At 37.8% G+C, this 20,727-nt stretch overlaps 1 protein-coding gene across 10 annotated transcripts in view; it reads right to left on the bottom strand.

The window, feature by feature from the left end:
• UBR3 (ubiquitin protein ligase E3 component n-recognin 3) overlaps positions 1–20,727 on the bottom strand; it is a 123,802-nt gene that overhangs the window by 102,727 nt on the left and 348 nt on the right. For 7 of the 10 annotated variants that reach the window (XR_003252788.1, XM_026061421.1, XM_026061420.1 and 4 more), the window contains exons 1-5: positions 20,440–20,727; positions 5,398–5,537; positions 4,834–4,992; positions 2,883–3,026; positions 2,237–2,286 (exon numbers count right to left, since the gene is read on the bottom strand). The exon at positions 20,440–20,727 is cut by the window's right edge. Coding sequence is in view for 9 of the 10 variants with exons in the window: in XM_026061421.1 (XP_025917206.1) it covers positions 2,237–2,286; positions 2,883–3,026; positions 4,834–4,992; positions 5,398–5,537; positions 20,440–20,727 (781 nt within the window). In the remaining variant the exon portion in view is untranslated. The other 3 variants (XM_026061424.1, XM_026061426.1, XM_026061428.1) reach the window with 3 other exon arrangements.

A 20,727-nucleotide genomic window follows, 5' to 3' on the forward strand; every position in this document is an offset into this window, starting at 1 on the left:
GCAGAAGTGAAGCTAAATAYTGAACTATGCTAGACAAGCTATTCAGCTCCTTTCAGAAGTAACGTTTAATTTCCAGCCTAGGTAAAGTGCTCTCATCTGTGAAACAACGCTACCTTTAAGAGTCACCCATTAAAAAAAGAACACTAGCCTTTCTAGATTCATCCTAAATACCAGAGGAAGAAAACCCTGTTAAGAGTGTACTCTTGTCACATTACTTACAAGTTTTACACTCCTATGAGAGAGTATAAGAAGGCATAAAAAAGGCTGTAAATATCCTCTGTTGCTTACTGGGATGGAGAGAGGAGGAGAAGTCATAAAACCGTGAAACTTCTTCCTCATTTCTCTAATAGCATTTCAGTCTTCCACTTGCTCAGGGGGTTTTTTTTGGCTTTTGGATGAAAAGACTGCACTTTCTTTTCAGCAACTCATATTGGCCAAGCAGACCAAGATTAAAAAACACTAGTAATAAAAAAAAAATCTTTTGGAGACACTGATAACTGAGATTTACCAGTGTGGAATTCCAGTGCCACATTTACAAAAGACCCTCTCATTCTTTGTTTTTTTTCGATTTCCTAAAGAAGATTAAGAAACTCTTGACATTATTCTAATTGCATCCCATATTGTATCAATCTGATTTGATCAAAGACATGAAAGGAAAATTCAGACATGCAAATATATACTACAGAGCATCTACGTTTTTAGTACTTATTGCTTTACCTGCCATGTTACCTCCTTATTCTTCTTTAAAGTTTTCTGAAAAAAGATCTCAAAACAGGGTCTCTCTCTTTTTCTTTTTATTACAATGTATCCAAATAATGAATTAACATCTTAAAATTGATCCCAAGTATATGAGTATATGCAGAATCTCAATTTAGAAAAATCACATCCGTGGTAACATAATAAAATACCTACATGTAATATAAAGCTATTTATATTTATATCCTGGAGAACAAAAAGAAAAATCTCTCTAGAAAAGACATCCCTAACTGACAAGCTAGAGTGCAACTGCTGCCTAATCTACTCATAAAATACCTTTTCCTTGAAACTTATCCTGGTAAAAAAAATTCCATCTCCCTAAAGTACATCTCTGCTCCTATCTCCACCTTAGACATCTTTGCCAAAGGAAATGTCACTCCCAGCTGATCTCTCTTCAAACTCTTAACAGCTTCAGCTTACTCCCCTCTCCCTGTCTCTTCTAGGGGCAAATCATAAACAAGTTCTCTGAGTCATTTTAACTTTAATTAAAATAATACCTACAATTATTAAGATGAACTTGAATTACTTTCTTCATTCATGGGCCTTAACAGTGACACTGCTAGCACTTTTTATGTTTTTTTATGTTTTGGTGGGTTTTTTTGTCAAGTGATGGTGAAAAAAAACCAACAAGCAATACTTTGAAAAATGCCAAATTATAAATAGCGCTGCTGAGAGCATAACAGATGCTGTTGTGCTGGTGACAGAGGCAAACGTGATACAACTTGTTTTGGACATACACAAACAATAATTGTTTTTACTTCAATATTTGTTCACACAGAATTCAATATAAACAAACATCCTATGCAAGATTATATTTTACATTATTTTAAAGTCTCTTATACTATCCTACCATACATTTAAGAGTCAATCTGAATGGCTGCTAAGGCTTACTAATTTAAATTAGGTTGTTAAATAATATTGCAATAAAATGAGAACAAATTGATGAAGTAACTCTACCAGCCTTTAACTTTCCTCATTAAATTCCTTTGTTTATTATAGCTAACACTAGAAGTAGATTCTCTCCTTTTTACTCCCACTCAATATGTTTGGTAAATAAGATCAAGTCTACACATGGGAATTTATCTACAGAGAAATTCTCACTGCTGCTATCACCAGTTCAGCTGGATTCTCAAGTGTCAAAAACTGCTAACACCATTCTCAGGCATCACATGCTTTAAGCTTGCTTTAATCAAGACCAATTTACTTGATAGCAACTTTTGAACTACCTACACAAGTTTCTTCTGCATTGGTTATATAAGCTGAACTGAAACAATGTTAGCAAAACCAAGGATTTTTCAAGAGATCCTTAGTAAATCAAAGGCATGAGATCTGTTCCTTTAAATCTCCATTATTTCTAAGTATTAAAATGAAGAGAATATTTGGTAAATAGAAGAGCAAAAGTTTGCAGTATTTGGCTGCAAGCATTCTCTCCATTTAATATTCTGTTGCAGTTCATCATATTCTTTAAAAACAGTCTCACCTCATCTGAAGAATTCCCTTGTCCTGATGTTGCTGTAGCACCTGCTAAACCTTTTGAAATAAAAAAATTCAGAGATTCCTTTCATAAGTCTTATACTGAAAAGAGAATATTTTATGAGATTTAATGAACCAGTATGAAATGAAATACTGCATTAACTTTCTTAAAAGATACACAGCACTGGACTGAGAAGTTGGAGTAAGATTTCCAAGCACTACTAAGACCACAAAATTTGAGATTTAGAAATACGTTCCATTGCAGAACTTTAATGTACTGAGTTAATGGAAACACAGTCTTTCAGAGATAGCAAAACTATTTGACAGCCTTTGGAGATCAAAAAATCCACAGCACTATTGCAGTAACAGGTGGCTTAACTTAGTTGCAGTGACAAAATTCCACTACGAGCAATTACATCTTGCCTACTCAAATTCCACTAACCCTTAATGATACATAGTATTTTAGCAACCAAAAGCAAGTATGTTTAGCTCTGCTGACAGAATTAAAATGAGTCCTGTAATTTGGTGGTGGACCAAATACAAGAAGTAATTCTATAAATTTCACTGAGGTTGGATTTTAAAAAATAAAAGAAGGGTTTATCTAAAAAATAGAAATAATCAAGTCTTTACTTAAAATATTTTTCTACACAAACCTTGAACTGCTAATGCGCTAGTTCCAGCTCCTTGTTCCTGCATACCACATGCAAGTTTATCCTCAGGAAATGCCAGTCCGGAGCCTTTCAAAGCTATGAGGTACTTTTCATGACTTGTCTTTGCACATGCATTCTCTCCAACACCTTGAATACATATTTAAAACAGCATTAAAGTATAACAACAGCTACCTGGTTTGTGTACTTAATATTCTATACAAAAGGCTCTATGCAGTAACTCTTTCTCAAAATTTGTTTTACAGGATTAAGCAATCTAAAAATGGTCCACAACGCTTTAATAAGCTATACAATTATAGGAAGTACAAACTAAAAAAAGTTTTTCAGCTGAAGAACTGAAATCCAAAAGACTAGAAACCTTTTTAATTTTTCCCCTCCAAATCAACCTGTGTTCTTCATTTCTACGTGATGCACTTCATTTCTATTTTACCAGCACTGCCATCATAACACTACAGCAAAATGGGAGTTGTCTTGAAACTTCAAAACAATGAAAATAAAAGAATCCGTAATTAAATTGATCAATAAAGAGGTTAAACTCAGAAAGCCTAAATTTTAAGGGACAGAAACCTAAATTTCCAAGAAAAAAAAAAGGAAATCCAATAATGATTTGTTTGCAATTTTTCCTTTTAAAAATCAAGTTCTGGTAGCTGCAATTAGCCAAGACTATCCCTAAAGATTTCATCACTTCAACTGTCTGCTGACTGAAAGTCACACTTCATACTTGGGAAATAAAATGTTCACAAAGAAATGGATTGGAAAAAAAAAAAAAATCTCCCATAACGAAAAGATAAAACTTTAGAAGAGCAAATCATTGCAGGTGTTTAAGGAAGAAAAAAGAAAACAGGAAGAAGATGTCAGCATCCTTTCAGCTGTGCACCTTTCACAAAGTTAGAAGTGCAAGTTTTGCTCTAGAATGCCCTTTTTTGCTTTTCCTACCCAGAAACTGTACCTACTCAGAGAAGCATACTTCCCATTCCAAAAATCCAAATAAGGATGCCTTATTTTCCATCCTGTCCCACTTTTTTTATCTCAGGAAACCCATCACGCATAGGAAAAGAGAAGCCATTGAACTTTTCCCATTCAAATGTTATTAAACATGGATCTGAAAACTTTCAGGGGAGACAAAGAGAAAGGAAACAGGGTAAAGACGACTGTCCCTGCAGCAGCATTCCTAAGCATTTCTCCTTTCAAATAAAGATCACTGTCTTGGAGATTGCCTCTTCAACTAACTGGTGCCAAGGCAGAACTTAGAACTACACTAACTCCTATTTGTTCCACACCTATGCATAGGAAGTATGCACAAGACTCAACAACGAGGGCTTTGGATCACATGAAAACAAGATAGAGTTAATTTATACCAGTTTTTCATAAGCGTGACTGCCCAACACTTCTGGATTCATTGCGACTTGGTAGAGAATGGAACAAATAATTGTTTCAGAGGAGCTTTTTGTTTTCTTTTAAGAAAAAGAGAAAAAAAGATTTGAACAGAAGTGCAGAACAGACTATAGTGTTTTGCCATTCAGAAGGTCTCCTCCAGTAACCTGTGCGAGATCAGATCCTCAAATAAATTAGACAAGTTCCACTTCGAATAAGCTTAATACATCTTATTTCAGCACTAGGTTGCCAAGTTCACTTAACTTTAAAAAGAATGGATCTATTATAAAAATTCATATTGAAACGATGTATCTTTATAAAGTTATTTGGGACACATAAGAGCTCTGTTCCATGGGTTTTATCAAGGAATCTTCCTAGCAGCTCTTGAATCCCACTCCCCATTCCCAATCAACAACAAAAAAAATCCTTAAAAACATGTATTCTTCTGGGTTTTGAGAAGTCATATAAAAACACGCAGTACTCAACTGATAAACATAACTTTTGCTTCTTCAGAAGTCTTCATAATTTCAACATTTAATTATTAGAAATAACACAAACATACCAGAGCTAAGATCTTTGTAGAACTGTTGGCTAGTCAAAACCTGGGTAAGAACTGATCGCATTGCTCCTCCCATTTTGGTCAAGTCTTCTAGAAAGGAAACATGAGGCTCCAAAACCTGAAGGATTTTATGAAGGTCCTTCTCTGATGGCAGATCAAGAGCTGAAAAAAATCACATAACAAGAATTTCTGGTGTAAATGTAATGTAATTTGTTCAAGAGCTTCACAAGGCAGAAATTAATTTATAAATGCTCTAAAATTGACATGCACAAGTTTTAAATTAACCCTCATTTCATTTTCTGGAAGAGCTCAACACAGTATTAGGTAACTTTAAAACATATTTCATGTTAAGAAGCTCTTCAGCAGAGAACATAATCAAATATTCTACCCAGGCAGTAACTTGGTTAGGAAAAGATCCATGAGATTCATACTATATGCAAGAGATTCATACTATATGCATTCAACTACAGATAGCATGCCTATATTCATGTACAGTGTCTTCACAGATTGCAAAGCAAATGATAAGCATGGTAAGATATGTTAGAGACATACAAATTTTAAACATACCAGGCTCATTATATCCCTCTCTTAAGTGCTGAATAAGACTAAAGATGAACTGTGGAAGAACTAATTCTGACATCATCAACAAGTCTTTCGGGACACATGGAACATTTGAATTTGACTTAATCCGGTGTCTTTTACAAAACCTGCAAAAGAGACGAGAAAAATGTTAGCCAAGCACAGTTCAGCAGAGTTAACATATACTAAGAAAAAATTATCTTTTTCATTTTTCAGAGAATATATACTTTTACATTAAAGGTGGTGTGGTGATGGTATTCTGAAATTCCAATTACTATGTTCAAATCAATCTTGCTTCTGAGTCCAGCAAATTATAAAGTTGACATTTTTTTCCCTCCCAACATTAGAACTATCTAACATCACAATTTCTTTCCATACATGTTAGAAGCATCTTCCGTAGAACAATTAGAAAAATTTCTCTTCAGTAAGATGTACCTCCCAATTTCTAAACAATCCAATCGGAAATATCCAACTAAAACAGTTTTTCCCTCTGAGATAGTCAGAGCTGGGCTTGATTCTTCAAGTCCTTATTCAGAGAATTAAGTTTTCTAACACTAGTAAAAACAACTTCCAAAAGCATAAGAGTTTGCAGGATCAATATCTATTTCAAACATATAGCAACCAAGATTAACTTATAAAAGGATAATAGAAACACCCTACAAAAATTGTGTGAAGCACTTCACTTAAAAATAAAAGAAAACATTTATTCTTTGGTGAATTCATGTATGACAGTAGTTAAGGCTTGGCTAATACAAAATGACATGAGCTTGAGCCAAACCCCACTAGAGCAGATAGAATGATTTCCCACTGACTTAACATGAGCCTGATTCAAGAGCCACTGAATTCTTTCCTGCTCCCAAACTATTTTTAGAAAGGGCATTTATTAACATCAAAGGCTTATTTACCCATGTCAAAAAAGAAGCTAACAAGGAATAAAGTAAGAGTCACTATATTTTACTGGGAAGAGTCACTGTATTTTACCATTAACTATTAATTTTTCAACATAAAGATTCAGAACTGGATTCAATATCTCTGACAGATGGCTTTCTCTGCATATGAAAATTATTTGCTAAGTTTATTCATGCCATCACTGTATTTGCTATACCACATCTTCCAGAAGAAACCTGTTATTTTCTACAGTGTAAGCCTTTCTTCCTTGAGTATCATTAAAGTATCACCTTCAACAGAAGAAGGAAATAAAAGAAAAATACAGCTCACAAAGCAAGAATTTAGGACCAAAAAAACCTGTAAAGAGTATGCAAGTCCAGTGATTAAAACAGCACCTCCACCAGTCCACTGTTTTCAAAATATAGCCAGCATCTTCACAAGACTAACGACTAAGAGCTTCTCCTTTAATACACACAGGTGACACTTTATTAAGAAAAGGTAAAGAAGGCTGGTACTAGCTGGATGATTTGCAGTTTGTCTATACAGCCTATCCACCTCTGGGGGAAAAAGTGCCTGAGAGAAAAGAATTCCGTGAAGTCTGTCAACTTTCTGTTATTTAATGCACAAAAGGGAAGTTTAAAGAAAAAAAAAAATGAGAGAGAGCATTTATTTTTGACTCATCTGCATACAGAAATTCAAACTGCCATAAATTGCAAATCTGGCTTTCCTGTGCTGCAATATAGTACCTCTTATTATCTTAAGGTATTTGGTTTCCCATTCACCACTGAGATGAAATATATTTCACCTCAAATTATAAGGCAAGATCAAAAGTAACAACAAGAAAGACTTAAAGATACACTAGGAATGAATTACTATAAAGTGTGTTTTAAAATATTTTACAGGTCCCTTCTGAATATTTTGCATTCAGCCAAAAGGTTTGCTTTCACTGATTATCTCCTCAAACTAAGGGAACTCTGTAACAAAAGAAAATCTATTAGCACATCTGTAAAGCAGTTTTGAATMTCAGCTTCTTCTAAGTACAAGGCTTCCACAGAAAATAAAAAGTTCAGGTCAGCCCCCAGCCTGCACTGGTGCATGGGGTTATTCCTCCCTAGGTGCAGGACCCTGCACTTGCCTTTGTTGAACTTCATGAGGTTCCTCTCCRCCCACCTCTCCAGCCTSTCMARGTCYCTYTGAATGGCAGCACAGCCCTCTGGTGTATCAGCCACTCCTCCCAGTTTTGTATCATCTGCAAACTTGCTGAGGGTGCACTCTGTGTCTTCATCCAGGTCACTGATCAATAAGCTGAATATTTGACCCAGTATTGACCCTGGGGGACACCGCTAGCTACAGGCCTCCAACTAGACTCTGTGCCACTGATCACAACTCTCTGAGCTCTGCCATTCAGCCAGTTCTCAAGCCACCTCACTGTCCACTCATCCAGCCCACACTTCCTGAGCTTGTCTATGAGGATGTTATGGGAGACAGTGTCAAAAGCCTTGCTGGAGTCAAGGGAGACAACATCCACTGCTCTCCCCTCATCTACCCAGGCAGTCATTCCATCATAGAAGGCTATCAGATTGGTTAGGCATTTTACATGAGCCACATTCTGTATTTTTTATTCCATGTTTATAGTTCAAAGGTGGTGGTATAAAAGTACTGTCCTAAATCAATACAAGATCCATAGCTTAACTAACAGCCAGAAATGTGCACAGGATCCAGAATAAGTCTTTACTGACTTGACTTGCTACTGGCCAAGCAGTTAGCCATCTTGAATTTCAAGGGCAAGAATTAATCTAAGCCAAAATGTTCCAAAAAGCCAATACTCAGAATGTTATTATTTAGCAAAGAGAATGAAGAAACCTTACTGAACTCAAGTTTATAATACTGACTTATGAGACTCTCTTTTATCCTAAATTCTAGAAAACCAATCCTGCCACTGTATGTTACTGCATAACCCCGAAATACCGATCTCTGTTCTACGCAAACTTCTACTGCCTTTTCACAGTGCTACACAATTCTTCTACAAATATTGATCAAACTACTAGACAATGAATTGGAAGACCTTCAGAATTAAAAAAACAGCTGTTTTAACTGAAGAAGAGCCAGAACCCCAAGCTGTGACAAGGCAGAAAAGAGTTGAAACTACTTATTCTGGAAGAAAAAAAACACCTGTAATAAATTTCACCARTGTCTTATACAGCCACTGGACAAACAGCAGACAAGGCTATTCCATGATCAGTTCTTTGTATTTCTAAAAGAGCTTCCTCACCTTAGTTACACAAGTGTCCATCCAAACAAATACCCATTTCAAAATGCTCCAAAGATGATCAAAACAGGGTTTTAATATACCACAAAAGAGGGAATTTTCCAGATCTAGCCTGATAACATTCAGCCTGGGAACTCCAGCACTTAGAGCAGGCAAAAGTAAGAAGTGTCTAACAGGGCTTTAAGAAAGGCTGATATAAATCAGATATGATGAAATATATTCCTCCATTATAATCTACATCTAAAGAAACATGAAAAGAAAAAATATATACAGAATTTAAACTATGGAGCRGAAGACTGACTGGATAACTAACAGGTCACCTCCATCTCTAGTTCTATTACATACCTTTTCAATATTGCAAAAAGGCTTTTTCCAACAAGCCTGTTCTTTACATGAAGAGCTAATGTAGGAGTTCTGAAATACAGGTCTATGGACAAACTCATCACCTTTTTTCCTCATGCCCATCTCCAACTCAAACATATACTGAGGTTTATGTTTTCCATGCAGTTTCCTACCTTTGAAATTGCTTTTTTCACAAAAAGATACAGCTAATTTCAGCAAAAGGAGATAATAACAGTAACTTGCAAATAAATAAAAATAAGGGTTTCACAAGCAACCTTATCCACATGACTTCTAATATGACATCTGAAATTTCTTATGTTGCATTGATATCTTAAATGTAAGATGTCTGTGAAAACTGACAGTTGCATAAGAGTAAGGAATACTATGCATTATCAACATAAGCACATTATCATTTTATGAGAAACCTTCACTTTAGACTTTCCAGATTCAATCCATACTGCCCTACTATTTCAGCCTTTAATAGTTCCACTGTGAATTTCCAAAATGTATTTAAAAATTGGCTTCAGGTAAAACATCCCCCTGGCTTGTCCCGCTAAGTATTGTGGTTTGAGACAACAGTTCCACAAATGCTGAAGCTGATCTAGGCCAGTCCTGCCACAATCCAGTCTTCTGCCCTCTTCTTTGTTCCAGCACTGGCACTCAACTCATCCTATGTTAAACCAGCTCAGGAAGCTAAGCTAGCAAAAAGCTAGTAACTCTTCAAAAAAATAGAGTGCAATTTCACATGGCCAACTTAAATCTGCTCACACTGTGGCTGACCTGTCTCCTTGGAAATTGCACTAAAATCCCTGAATCATCTTGTCATCGTCCCTTTCCCTGTTCGTCTGATGGGGAGCAAAACATGCAGAACAAAGCCCCAGTGATGTCTATTTTCCTGCACCCAGTAGGTAAGGTAGATGCAGGGCTCACTATGAAGCCAACTTCTCCACTTCAGAAGATGAGTTTTTAAATGTCCCCAGTTATTACAGCAGCTGACGAGTGCCTTCCGCACTTCAGCGGCCAGGCCACACCTTTACAGCTTTTAAACAGTCGTGCAGGCCTCCTTACACTACGTCCCACAACGTCTCAAGTTTCAGTCGCATTCCAGAAACTTGACATAGTTCACACATATACACACACAGAGGCTATTTTTACCCTCACTTTTCCCTCACTATTTTGCCCCCTCCTTCCCATGTTTAAAGAGTGCTTTGTTTTAAATTAGATTATCGAGCTGTCAAAAGAAGGCACCCCGGTTTTACCCATGTTGTACAGTACTTTGCACAACGAGCACCTGACTCTGATAGAAACTTTGGGGGACAAGAACGTAGGTAACAATCACTCTTCTAAAGGGAAAGGACTCAAATGGAAGCTACTGAACCTCAAATCCTAAGGAAAGAAAGTAAACATTTACCTGATTTTTCAATTCGTAATAAGTCATACTTAAACTGACTTTTTTTTATTTAAGATGTTGCATGCATTTAAATTTCATATCGTTTACTGCATGACTGACAATGTCATGTAATGTTTCATAAAGTAGTCAAACAAAATGAATAAAATTTGTAAATAAAAATTCAACACGTACTTTAAAAGGACTATGCATTTGTCCCCACCGCAAAACTAAAGAGCAAATAAAACGGTTCCATACACTGTTTCTACAAAATAGATTGCAAAATGCAAAATATTTTTGAGCGCTACAATCGTCTCTCAGAGTCCTTGTGAACTCACTTTTTATTCTTTATATTCTAGTAGAGTGTTTAAAGGGTTTTTCCTGCTTTTGCAGGTCACTTATTAAAACAACTCTCAATTCAGAGTAAAATACACCTTTCATATCAGGATTAGAAGCTTATCTTGAAGCAAAAGGACTTTGATACATTGTAACCTTGTAAATCCAACTAACCAACAACAAGCATGATGTTAACTCTGAAGAAATGCAGAGAAATAAACCAACTATTTCTCTGAAAATTATGGTTTAGGTTTTTTCCCTCCAATAATTAAATTTCAATAGTTACGTTTCTTCATTTCGCCTGCAAAACAGACTTCCAATCAATATGTTACTGACTTCAAGGTCTGAGGCACGACTGCTCTTCTGATACTGCTCTTTAAGAAAGCTGTGAGTAATGGAGGAGATCAGGGACAAAAACCAAGTATTTGCATTTCTGTTATTAGGGACACCGACAAGAAGCAAAACCAACTGGAGAGATGTCCGTCTCGCCCTCCTGATCAGGAAYGCTCCAAAGCGGAGACACAGCAGAGAAGGACAATGAAACGTGGGAGAAGAGCTGACAGCTTCCCAAAAAAGAAAACCCAAGCACACCTTTAAAGGGCATCTTTCCACACATTAAGCCTTCATGACAAAGCTATTCAGCCAGGTTAGGAGGCTAGAAATCAAAGATTAGGTTCCTAAAAGTCATTCTGATCTTTGCAGAAAAGGAGGAGGAGAGGCATGCAAGTCACCAGAAACTCTCTTAACAGTGTAGCAAAGCTCTCCAGCAGGACAAAAAGCAAGGAAACGCTGCAGAAGAGTGTTTCTATTATTCCCATTAGTTCTCAGATGGAAACCAATTAAACAGCTGGTAATGCAGATAAACTTGCAATGAGTTTCATTAGTATATAAGTAGGCACAACCAGTCAGAAACAGTAATTTAGCAGTTTTAATGATCAGATACCAAAGTGCTGCCCAGCATTACACAACTAGATTGCACATATCCAAAAAGACCAAAGAAAAACAAGGATTCAGAGTTAAATTTCTAATAAAGGAAAGGGATAGCAGCTAGTTTTCCATCAATGGCTCAGAAAGTGAAAAAAAAAAAAGCTCAAATAAATCGTATCTTATTTTATACTGGATAATTTAAAACCGTAAAGGGTAGTATGTCTAAAATTGTTGGCTGCTAGGAGAATAAAGAAATCACAGTCTTTGTGATAACCTGAAATAAATCCCTTGCCACTGAAAAATAGAATCATAAAACTTATTCTTTTTTTTTTCTTGGGGGGGGGGGGAGATGGAAGGGACTAAAAAAAAAGCTTTCAAAAAAAAGTGTGATCGTGATTTTTTTTTTTTTTGAAGTGAAAATATTAGTACACATTCATCAGAGGTTTCATTTGATACTGCTATAAACTGCACAATAGTGCATATACACAGCATATATCATTACAAAACAACTTGCCCATCCCCTTTTAATCACCATTTCAACAATTACAAGGCCCATAAAACCTAGCAAATTGAAAAATATTTTTACAAAGAAGTTGTTTAAAACATATAAAACCACAATTAAAGACAGAAACTGCTTTCAAAATGCATGAAATTTCTCTACAAGTTATTCAGTTTGAAACAGCCAGCTAGTATAGCTCCCATCATTTATGAAGTCTGTTTATGTAGCCATATAGAATAAGATTTTCATTTTTCCATAAAGCACATACAATAGGAACACTTTTCCACAAAACATTTCAAAAATAAGTGAAGAATTCTTTTCAGTTCCTCTTCAGCAAGGGTAGTAGTGCAATGTTTCTGGATGGTGCTACAGCAACAATAGCTAGAAACAGAGGTATGTACTCCCTCAGGGTTTCATGCAGCAAAAAACCCACACCTATCACTGAGAAAATGCTTCAAACACTTCTCCAATTATTTTATAGATATCTTAGAGTGATGACATACATGCAATTAATTATCATTTGAAACCTCACATTTATCTTTTGCAAACTCTGAGCAAAATGCAACGTACAACTTCATTCTTATTGGACAAGCCACGTCAGAGGTTGAATTTAAGCTGAATAAAAATTCACAGTTCTTAATCAAACATTGAACACGTATGAGGCATTGGGGAGGTCAGTCAGTATCTCAGGACAGGAAGAAAGCAGAAAATATGAGACAGAACTATCAGTCAAAGAAGCTGGAGCTGGTCAGTGTAACAAATCTGAATTTCTGGGCTGAGAAGAAAAGGTAAAACCTTAGAGATACTCAGAGAATGAGCAGGAAAAGACTTTGCATAAAGTTGTAGCTGAGCCTATGTCTGAATGTCTCCTTTATCATTTAACATTCAAGTCACAGGCTCCACAGAAGTAGTTGAATTAGAGCATTTTGATAGAAAGTCAAGTAACTCAAAACACTAAAACTACTTTCTGCTGCAAAATATTCTCTTTCTAAAAAGGGTGGATGCTCTGGGATACAATTACAGCCCTGCAACTGCATTTAAGTACAGCTTGCATCTACCTAGTTTGATCCAAAAGCCTCAATTTACACACTATTTTAAATATATTTATATAATAACAGAAACACAGCTAGCAAACTTACAAGTCCAATGTTTGAAAAGCTACACCACAGAGAACATCACAGTGATTGCAAAGCAAAGCTCTGGCAAGTTAAAAGAGTGTCAGTTACTTTGTTAATGGCAACATTAACATTATTGGCATAATCTTAATTCATCCATTTGCATGTATGAATGCTGTCTCTAACCATACTTTCAACAGGAACTGTGGCTTTTTCAGTTGATAAATGAACCATACTCGTTAAATGAGCAGTTAATCCAGGATTTCATTGTGATACAAGAAGGCAACAAAGAGAATAATCTTCAAGTTCAACTCTTAAAAACAAATTTCATGAGTTTGCTTTAAAAAAAAGCCCATGAGAAAATTAGCAGTGTTCAAAATTCTTTTAAGACATGCTCTTGAGACTACAGATATCTATATTTTTTTCAACTATGGAACTGAGGATAGAGATTAAGATGCAATACATATTCTAGTTCTGGATGCTAAACTTTGTAATTTTTAGAACCTCAGAGCAGTTAGAGTTCATTCCCAGAGTTTCAGAGTTCCTCGCTTTCTGTAGCACTCTCAAAGCAAAAGTCCTAGCTGCTTTCAAAAGCAGATCTGAGAGATGAGCAGATCAGCAAATAAACCACATTGTCCCAATCCCTCATCAGATCCACCCATGCCTGGTCCGCACTTCCTTCACAAACCATGAGTTCAGATGCAGTCTCCTTGCCCAGTCATTTTCAGAATCCCATCAACTACCTACCTTAAAGCATAAGGGCACTACATCTTTTATTTATAAAAACAAAAGCAAGAGTTTCCGGAATAGATTTAAAAAATATTTTTCTGGCTAAGGAAACACCTGAAGTATCCCAAGAAAATTTAAGCAAGTCAAACATCTGGCATGTAACACTTCCACCTGAACACTTAAAGTCTGACAAAGTTCTAACCGACTGGGTAGAGCTAGACAAATGTAAAAACAACCTTTATTTTTGAGGATTTTAATAAGCTGATTGGATTTTAATAAGAACTGTCAGCTTGAACTGAAGATTCCGTTTTGGTCAGGCCTCCACCAAACTGAGCACATAATAAATATATTATAATTTGCAGTATTCTTGGAAAGTAAGTGTCCATGAGTTTCACACCAGAGATATTAAATGCTGTATGAAAATCAACACCAGTTAGCTCAAATCTAAACAAGACTGTTTTCATAGACTTCCAGAACACTAGTGCTTCTTACAACTGAATATATATCAAGGTATATTACAAAGAATATATACAAATCATACAAGAAATAAGTCAATTTCAGAAAAAGGTAAGGTATACARCAGTAATATCTTGTGAGATCAATCTTTAGATTACTGTTCTGTTCTTCAAACGAGACTGTCCCTATCAGCAAAAGCTTTGGGAATGGAACTACCGTTTAGTCTAAGTCTGTACAATGGCTAACACAGAAAGAGTTCAAGCTTATGAACATTTAAAGTTAAGTATATTGATACATTTGAGTCCGAAAAGGTGACAGCCACTTCAGACCCTTATCGACGCCTTTGAAACAACTGCATGTTACTACTGAGGCATGTATAATGTACACGGCTGCTAGTCAAGCCACAGCTATAAAAGCAATAATCCAAAATTATCACTTGGCTGTCAACCACTTGGAAAACATTGCAGCAACTAATTTAGAGGCTGATGTAGTCCCAGTTAGAGCCATTCTTAAGGAAAATCAAAACTGGCAGGTTTGTGAGCCTGTTGTATGTCAAGATGGACTTAATCACCATAGCAGTCTGAAAGTTTTCCCACTTTCCAAGGAAGCTCTGCAAAAACTACTGAATGTTACTGTAGAATCCTAAGCAGCAAGACCCAATACCGACCTTTACATCTGGGGGTGGTGGGAAGGGAAGGCAGAAGGAACCAGTTATTTACTGCATGGTAACTGTTTTTCTTTGAAATGCTGCCGTCAGTGTGAATCCCAACATGAATTCCTGTACCTTATATGTGGTGGATTAGGCAGTGGAGTTTATTTGTTTTGAACAGTAGCATCCACCACAGAAGGACACAACCACAGGTTTCTTCAGACTCCCAGGCCAGGGTAATGGGCAGTACAGCTCAGACTTCTCCTCAGTCCCTTCACCCAGAAGTCTTTGGTAGCCTGAAGGACTTTAAAAGCAGAGAAGCTCTACAGAGTTGATATAGATCCTAAAGAATGCCATTTGCACCAAGCCAACAATCCTGAACGCAAGGACCTTTTTATGAAGCTTCACAAAGCTCAGAGGCTAAGTTTCTTGTCAGTGCATAGGGTCCCGGCCTGTTCCTGAAGCATCCATGATCAGCAGTTTCTTGGAGAAAGGTCCAAAAGAGCACTTTTTTGCCCTGTGAGGCTGTATCATCAAACCTAGCCTGTAGATCCTGGAGAACTGAAACCTTGTCTACTGTTAAAGAAGAATAGAAGGGACAGAGTCACATTGGAAAGGACAACCTTGAAGCAGCATCATATAATGTACATTAAATGGCTGATTGACTGGTGATTTCAAGTTCATAAAACAACCACATAATCTAGTTAATACCAGTAAAAGAGTGATTTTCTGTAGGTCCCAGTACTCAGCCTCAGACAGATCTGCCATCTCTGACCTCAAGTGGATCACAGCTGCTACAACATAGGATGAGATAAGAGATCCTGCCTGTTGAACAGCATCGAACTATATCCTAAGGTCACTATTACAACAGCTTTCTCAACAGCAAGTCAGAAAGCTTGCTTTTTTAACTGTCTGCCTGTTTTTGAAAGTTTTCTCAAGTCTAGAATAGGAAAAAGGTCCTTTACTCTTATTCAGGAAAAGAAGGTAACAGAAATAGCAAATATTTTTCTATAGCTTGCAAATAACACAGCAAGACCATTTATTTTGAAATGAGCTTCTGTTAGGAAGTGTCTCTAAAGAGGGATAAAATAAGGAATTGAAGTCAGAAGAAGAACATGGGGACAAAGYAGCAATAGTCATCAATACTAGCTACCTACTGTCCAAGGCTATAAAATTTACAGACAGCTAACTATTCAGTAACACCTCCTAGGTGCAAACCATTTTAATGCACTGAAAACGCAAGGGTAATTCTAGGTAAACTAAACGAAGAGAAAGTTAGCAGGCTAGAAACTGAAGAATATACTTCTCACACTCTTTAGTATGAAAAAGAAGCAAAGATAATTCTATGGTGACTCAAGCCTTTTCCTATGGGATCACGGTAGACCCAACAGATACATAAACCCCAAAAGAGACGTAACAAAAAAGAGATAGAAGTCTGATCTAATGTGCAGATCAGATGGGATCTCCACAAAACCCATGCTGTTGTATATCCTAACACTGCAGAGCTGAATGGAAAAACAAGTATGAATCATTAGCGACAGGACTGCAGAAAACCTGGAGCTAGGTACCTGAAGGTGCTTTTGAACATATGGCCTACAATATCAATCTACAATAGTCACCTTTCTTATGACCACAGTTTTTTTGGCTTCACACATGCTTACTGATAAAGAAATGGTCCCCTGTTGCAAGTAGAAATAGATAATTTCTTAGAACCTTTTATATAAGTCATAAGAGAAGGCAATGCTCTATGTCAATGGTTGCCATAACTACCATCAAATACACAGCGAACATCAGTGCAAAAGCCTGTTTAATGAAATTCTTAACCTGGCTTTTTGCCTTTCAGGATATGTAACTCTTGATGGAGATATTATTCTCTTTGTACTGTAATGCAACACTAAAACATCTGCTTCCCACATGATTAATTTAACAAATATAAGTCAACACACGGCGAGGCATACTCAGAAACAGGACACAGGGGAATGAAACAGCCAAAGCGTAGAGGCTCTATGGTACATGAGGTTATTGTCTACAGACTTAAAGGGGAACCAGAACAAGACTGCCACAGAAACAAGACCGGACTCATCAGTAGCAGATCACTAACTAGTTATTCGCTTATTATAACCACGACATATTACTTACTTCAAGGTGATTTTATAAATTACAGAGTTTCATTAAGAGATCCAATCAAAAATTATTGAGGTCTCAATTTCCCCTGTTCAACTGCATTTTTTTCCAAAAGCTGAGCTCACCTGCTGAACTATGAACATATGTCTACTATAAATGCTTTAGAACTGAAGATTTTGTCTTCTTCAAAACATTGTTAATTACCTGTGATGGAGCTGCAAAATTTGATTTGCCCAGGGTTAGACACCATATGGGAGAAGACTACAAACTATTTTCACCTGGAGACTTACCACTGGCTCTTAAAGTCTAAGAAATCTTGCCATAAGTAGTAGCTTTTAATCCATTCTCAAGCATCTACATGTTTAAAATATACAAATTTAGGTATTTTCTAAATGAAAATTACATTCTAGTAAGTCAGACCAACCCACCTACTGCTTATTAACATAAGCATCAAAAACATTGCAACTTGCATGGGAACCAAAAGAGGTGTGACAATCCAGTGTTTTCTACAGCAACTGAGAATTATGCAAGGTACCTAAAACAAACCAGCATTTATCTATTATGCTATACGCTGGCTTCCTTATATAAAGGCATTAGACACAAAAAAAAAAAGCAGATTATAGTTTTAACTATTACTGAAAGATTAACACTCCCTCTTATACCAAACCATATTTAGGTTTACATTAGGCATGCTAAAGAAAATGAAACGATATTTTACATGGTGACCTGGACAGATTTCCTTTACAGTAGATGAGTTAGCTAAGACTTCATTAGAACTATTTTTCAAGGTGCATCAAATGAAAAAAAATTCAGAACAGGGAGATCACATAACAGGAACCAAGAGAAACAAACTGTTGTTACTATAATCTTCACATACAGTATCTATTCAAAATTCTATCTGAGGAGGCAGATGGTAGATAAAAGTTCATAAGTAGGTTCCACATTTGATTCCCCTGCTATTTATAGAAGCCTAGGCTGTAGTAGCCAAGGTTATATCAGGCTAGACACACTGCTATTTCCTGAATCTACATAAAGATCTCCTAACTTTAACGTGTTAAGTATTACCTTTGTAACTATGTAATTGATTTGTGTACACAAAGTTAAATCAGCTTATCTAAACATACTGCATTGAAGTAATTCAAGTCAACAGGAAAACTGTGTGTTATGTTTTTACATCGGTTTAAACTTGATCTACTTTGTCTTAAATGACAAACAAAGATTCTAGTTCACTTAATTGCACTGGTTTAACATCAATTCTTTATTTAAGCAGGAGCAACCTTATGCAGAGAGGAGGCTTCCAATATTACTGTCCTGTGTCGTCTTCCTGTATTTCCAGGAAAACTAGAGAAATCAACTGTTTACCTCAAGAGTGTTGCTGAACTGATACTATGCAATTCTTTATCCAGAATGTTTAAACCTTCTGAAGGGACCTACCTCACACCCAAAGACAATTCACTCTTCCTTTATACTATTAAAACTAATAATGAAATTAAATATAACAGAGAAATGAGGGAGACTATTCTTACTCCCTCAGAGTTTCCATCTGTTTACATTGTGGATTTAACAGCAACTTAATTTCTTATTAAACCAGCTTCCTTCCAAAAAAAAAAAAAAAGTTTTGAATAGGAAATGAAAACTGTGAAAGCTATAAATTCTGGGATGAGAGCAGTATCAGAAATCATTTTAAGAAATATTTATTTAAAGTAGTTTGATCTGTACGTACTCTATTAAAATCCTACCACTAAGAGGAGCCCTAAACCTATCCCACACAGAGCACTGGAAGAAGTGTCATTAAGAATTTTTTCTTACTTCTCAAGATCAAGGGGAACTGTTACTTCAGTAATACTGAGGAAAGCAGAAACACCAAATGTTGAACAGGGCCTGACAAAGACGGAATTGCTCACGTCTTCAGGAGCAGAATACCTAAAAATCACTAAAGACCAATGACAGGGAAAGAAAGAAAAAATTTCTTCCATGGAGGGTGTCTACAAACAAGAAAAGATTCCACCAAGAAGGAAGAAAGAAATGGTAGGCAGGTAGTAAGAGAAACAAGGGGGGAGGGGGAATTATAGAAAGAAACAATGAAGCCATGTCAAGGTTTAGAGCAAAACAGAGATTACAGACCCAAAGAATCAGTCAAGAAGACAATTTTTAAATAGCAACAGGCCATAGCAGAATTAGTAAAATCCCTAAGTAGAAATGCAAAAACAGATGAAATCTAACATGTAGAGTGCATAAAGCAGAATTAAACACTAGAAGTGTTAAAAATATGAAAAGCACCAAGAAGAATGTTTTAACATTTCCATATGTTCCTAAAATTTTCTGCTAGCTGCCCCAGCTAAGTATTTGCAGGGAAAAGATGAGATGACTCTTGTGAGATACACACCACCACCTTACCAAGCCGAAGGGAATGAGGACAGAGAACATTCTGGAAAGGAAGTCAGAAGAGAAGCTTGACTCCAGCACCAAACCACCACCTGGAGAAGTCCTTAGCTCTCTGTTGAATGAACAGGAGCACGGTGAACTCCACCTAGTTGTGCAATTCCAAGTTTACTGGCTAGGTATCAGCTCTACCCAACAATGAGTTGACAGATCCTTGCTTTTACCATGGCATACAAAGGGAACAATGAAGTACCACCTTCCTCTTCCTCTAACCACGTATTTCAGACTTGTCTCCAGTAGGCCTGCACACTTACAGAGTATGAAGGCCCCCTGACTTTCCTGAAACCCGGCCTTGTGTCATCTATCCAAGAGTCATGGAACTCCTTGATTTAAAGCTGTGAACAGCAAGCAGGAGGCGCGATGAACTGTAGAGGGGGGGGAATGGACAAAAATGGCTCCCTCTTACGCAGTCTGTTCATTTCAGCAGGTTTGCTCAGGTGAAGTACAAAGCTATTTTGACACGCTTCTTGGTTAGCCGTGCGGGGCCAGCACAGCCAGCTGGGAGCTGTACTGCCTCCCATGCGCGCCCCGTTACCGACTTCCTCGAGCGCGGCACTCCGAGCAAGACGCGCCAGGGCAACGAGATTTGCATAAGCGTCCTAGAAAAAGCACATGCAGCGTCAAGAAGGAGGAAGCCACCCCGCAGGACCCCCGGGCCCGGCGGCTCCAAAGGCGCGGCTGACCCCGGCTCGGGCCAAGGTGAAGGGCGGTGCTCGCGCGCCGCCCCGCCGCGGCGGAAGCAGGTGCCGCCGGCTCCCTCTCCCTTCCCCGCGGCTCGCCGGAAGGCGGCGGGCGGCCGCGGCCGCTTCCCCCGGGGGCGGCAGGTGCYCGCCCCACACAGGCCGCCCGGCGCGGCGCGGCGCTCACCCGGCCTCCCGCATGACGTTGCTGTCGCCGCAGTCGCAGGCGCCCCCCGCCTGGCTCCGGAACATGTTGTAGTCGTGCCCGGCGTGCTCGCCCTGGTGGAAGCACTCGGCGCACAGGCTCATGCAGGGCGAAATGCCGCACGTCCGGCACCGGTAGGCCACGAAGTTGGCCGTCCACACCAGGCCGCACAGCGTGGCCGGGTCGTAGGCCCGCACGGCTTGCACGAAGCTGTCCCACGGCTCGCCGCCCGACAGCAGGCAGCGGCACCACTCCAGCGCCTCGGCCGCC

The sequence above is a fragment of the Apteryx rowi genome, unplaced genomic scaffold (assembly GCF_003343035.1).
Source record: "Apteryx rowi isolate R43461 unplaced genomic scaffold, aptRow1 scaffold_180, whole genome shotgun sequence".
Lineage (NCBI taxonomy): Eukaryota > Metazoa > Chordata > Aves > Apterygiformes > Apterygidae > Apteryx > Apteryx rowi.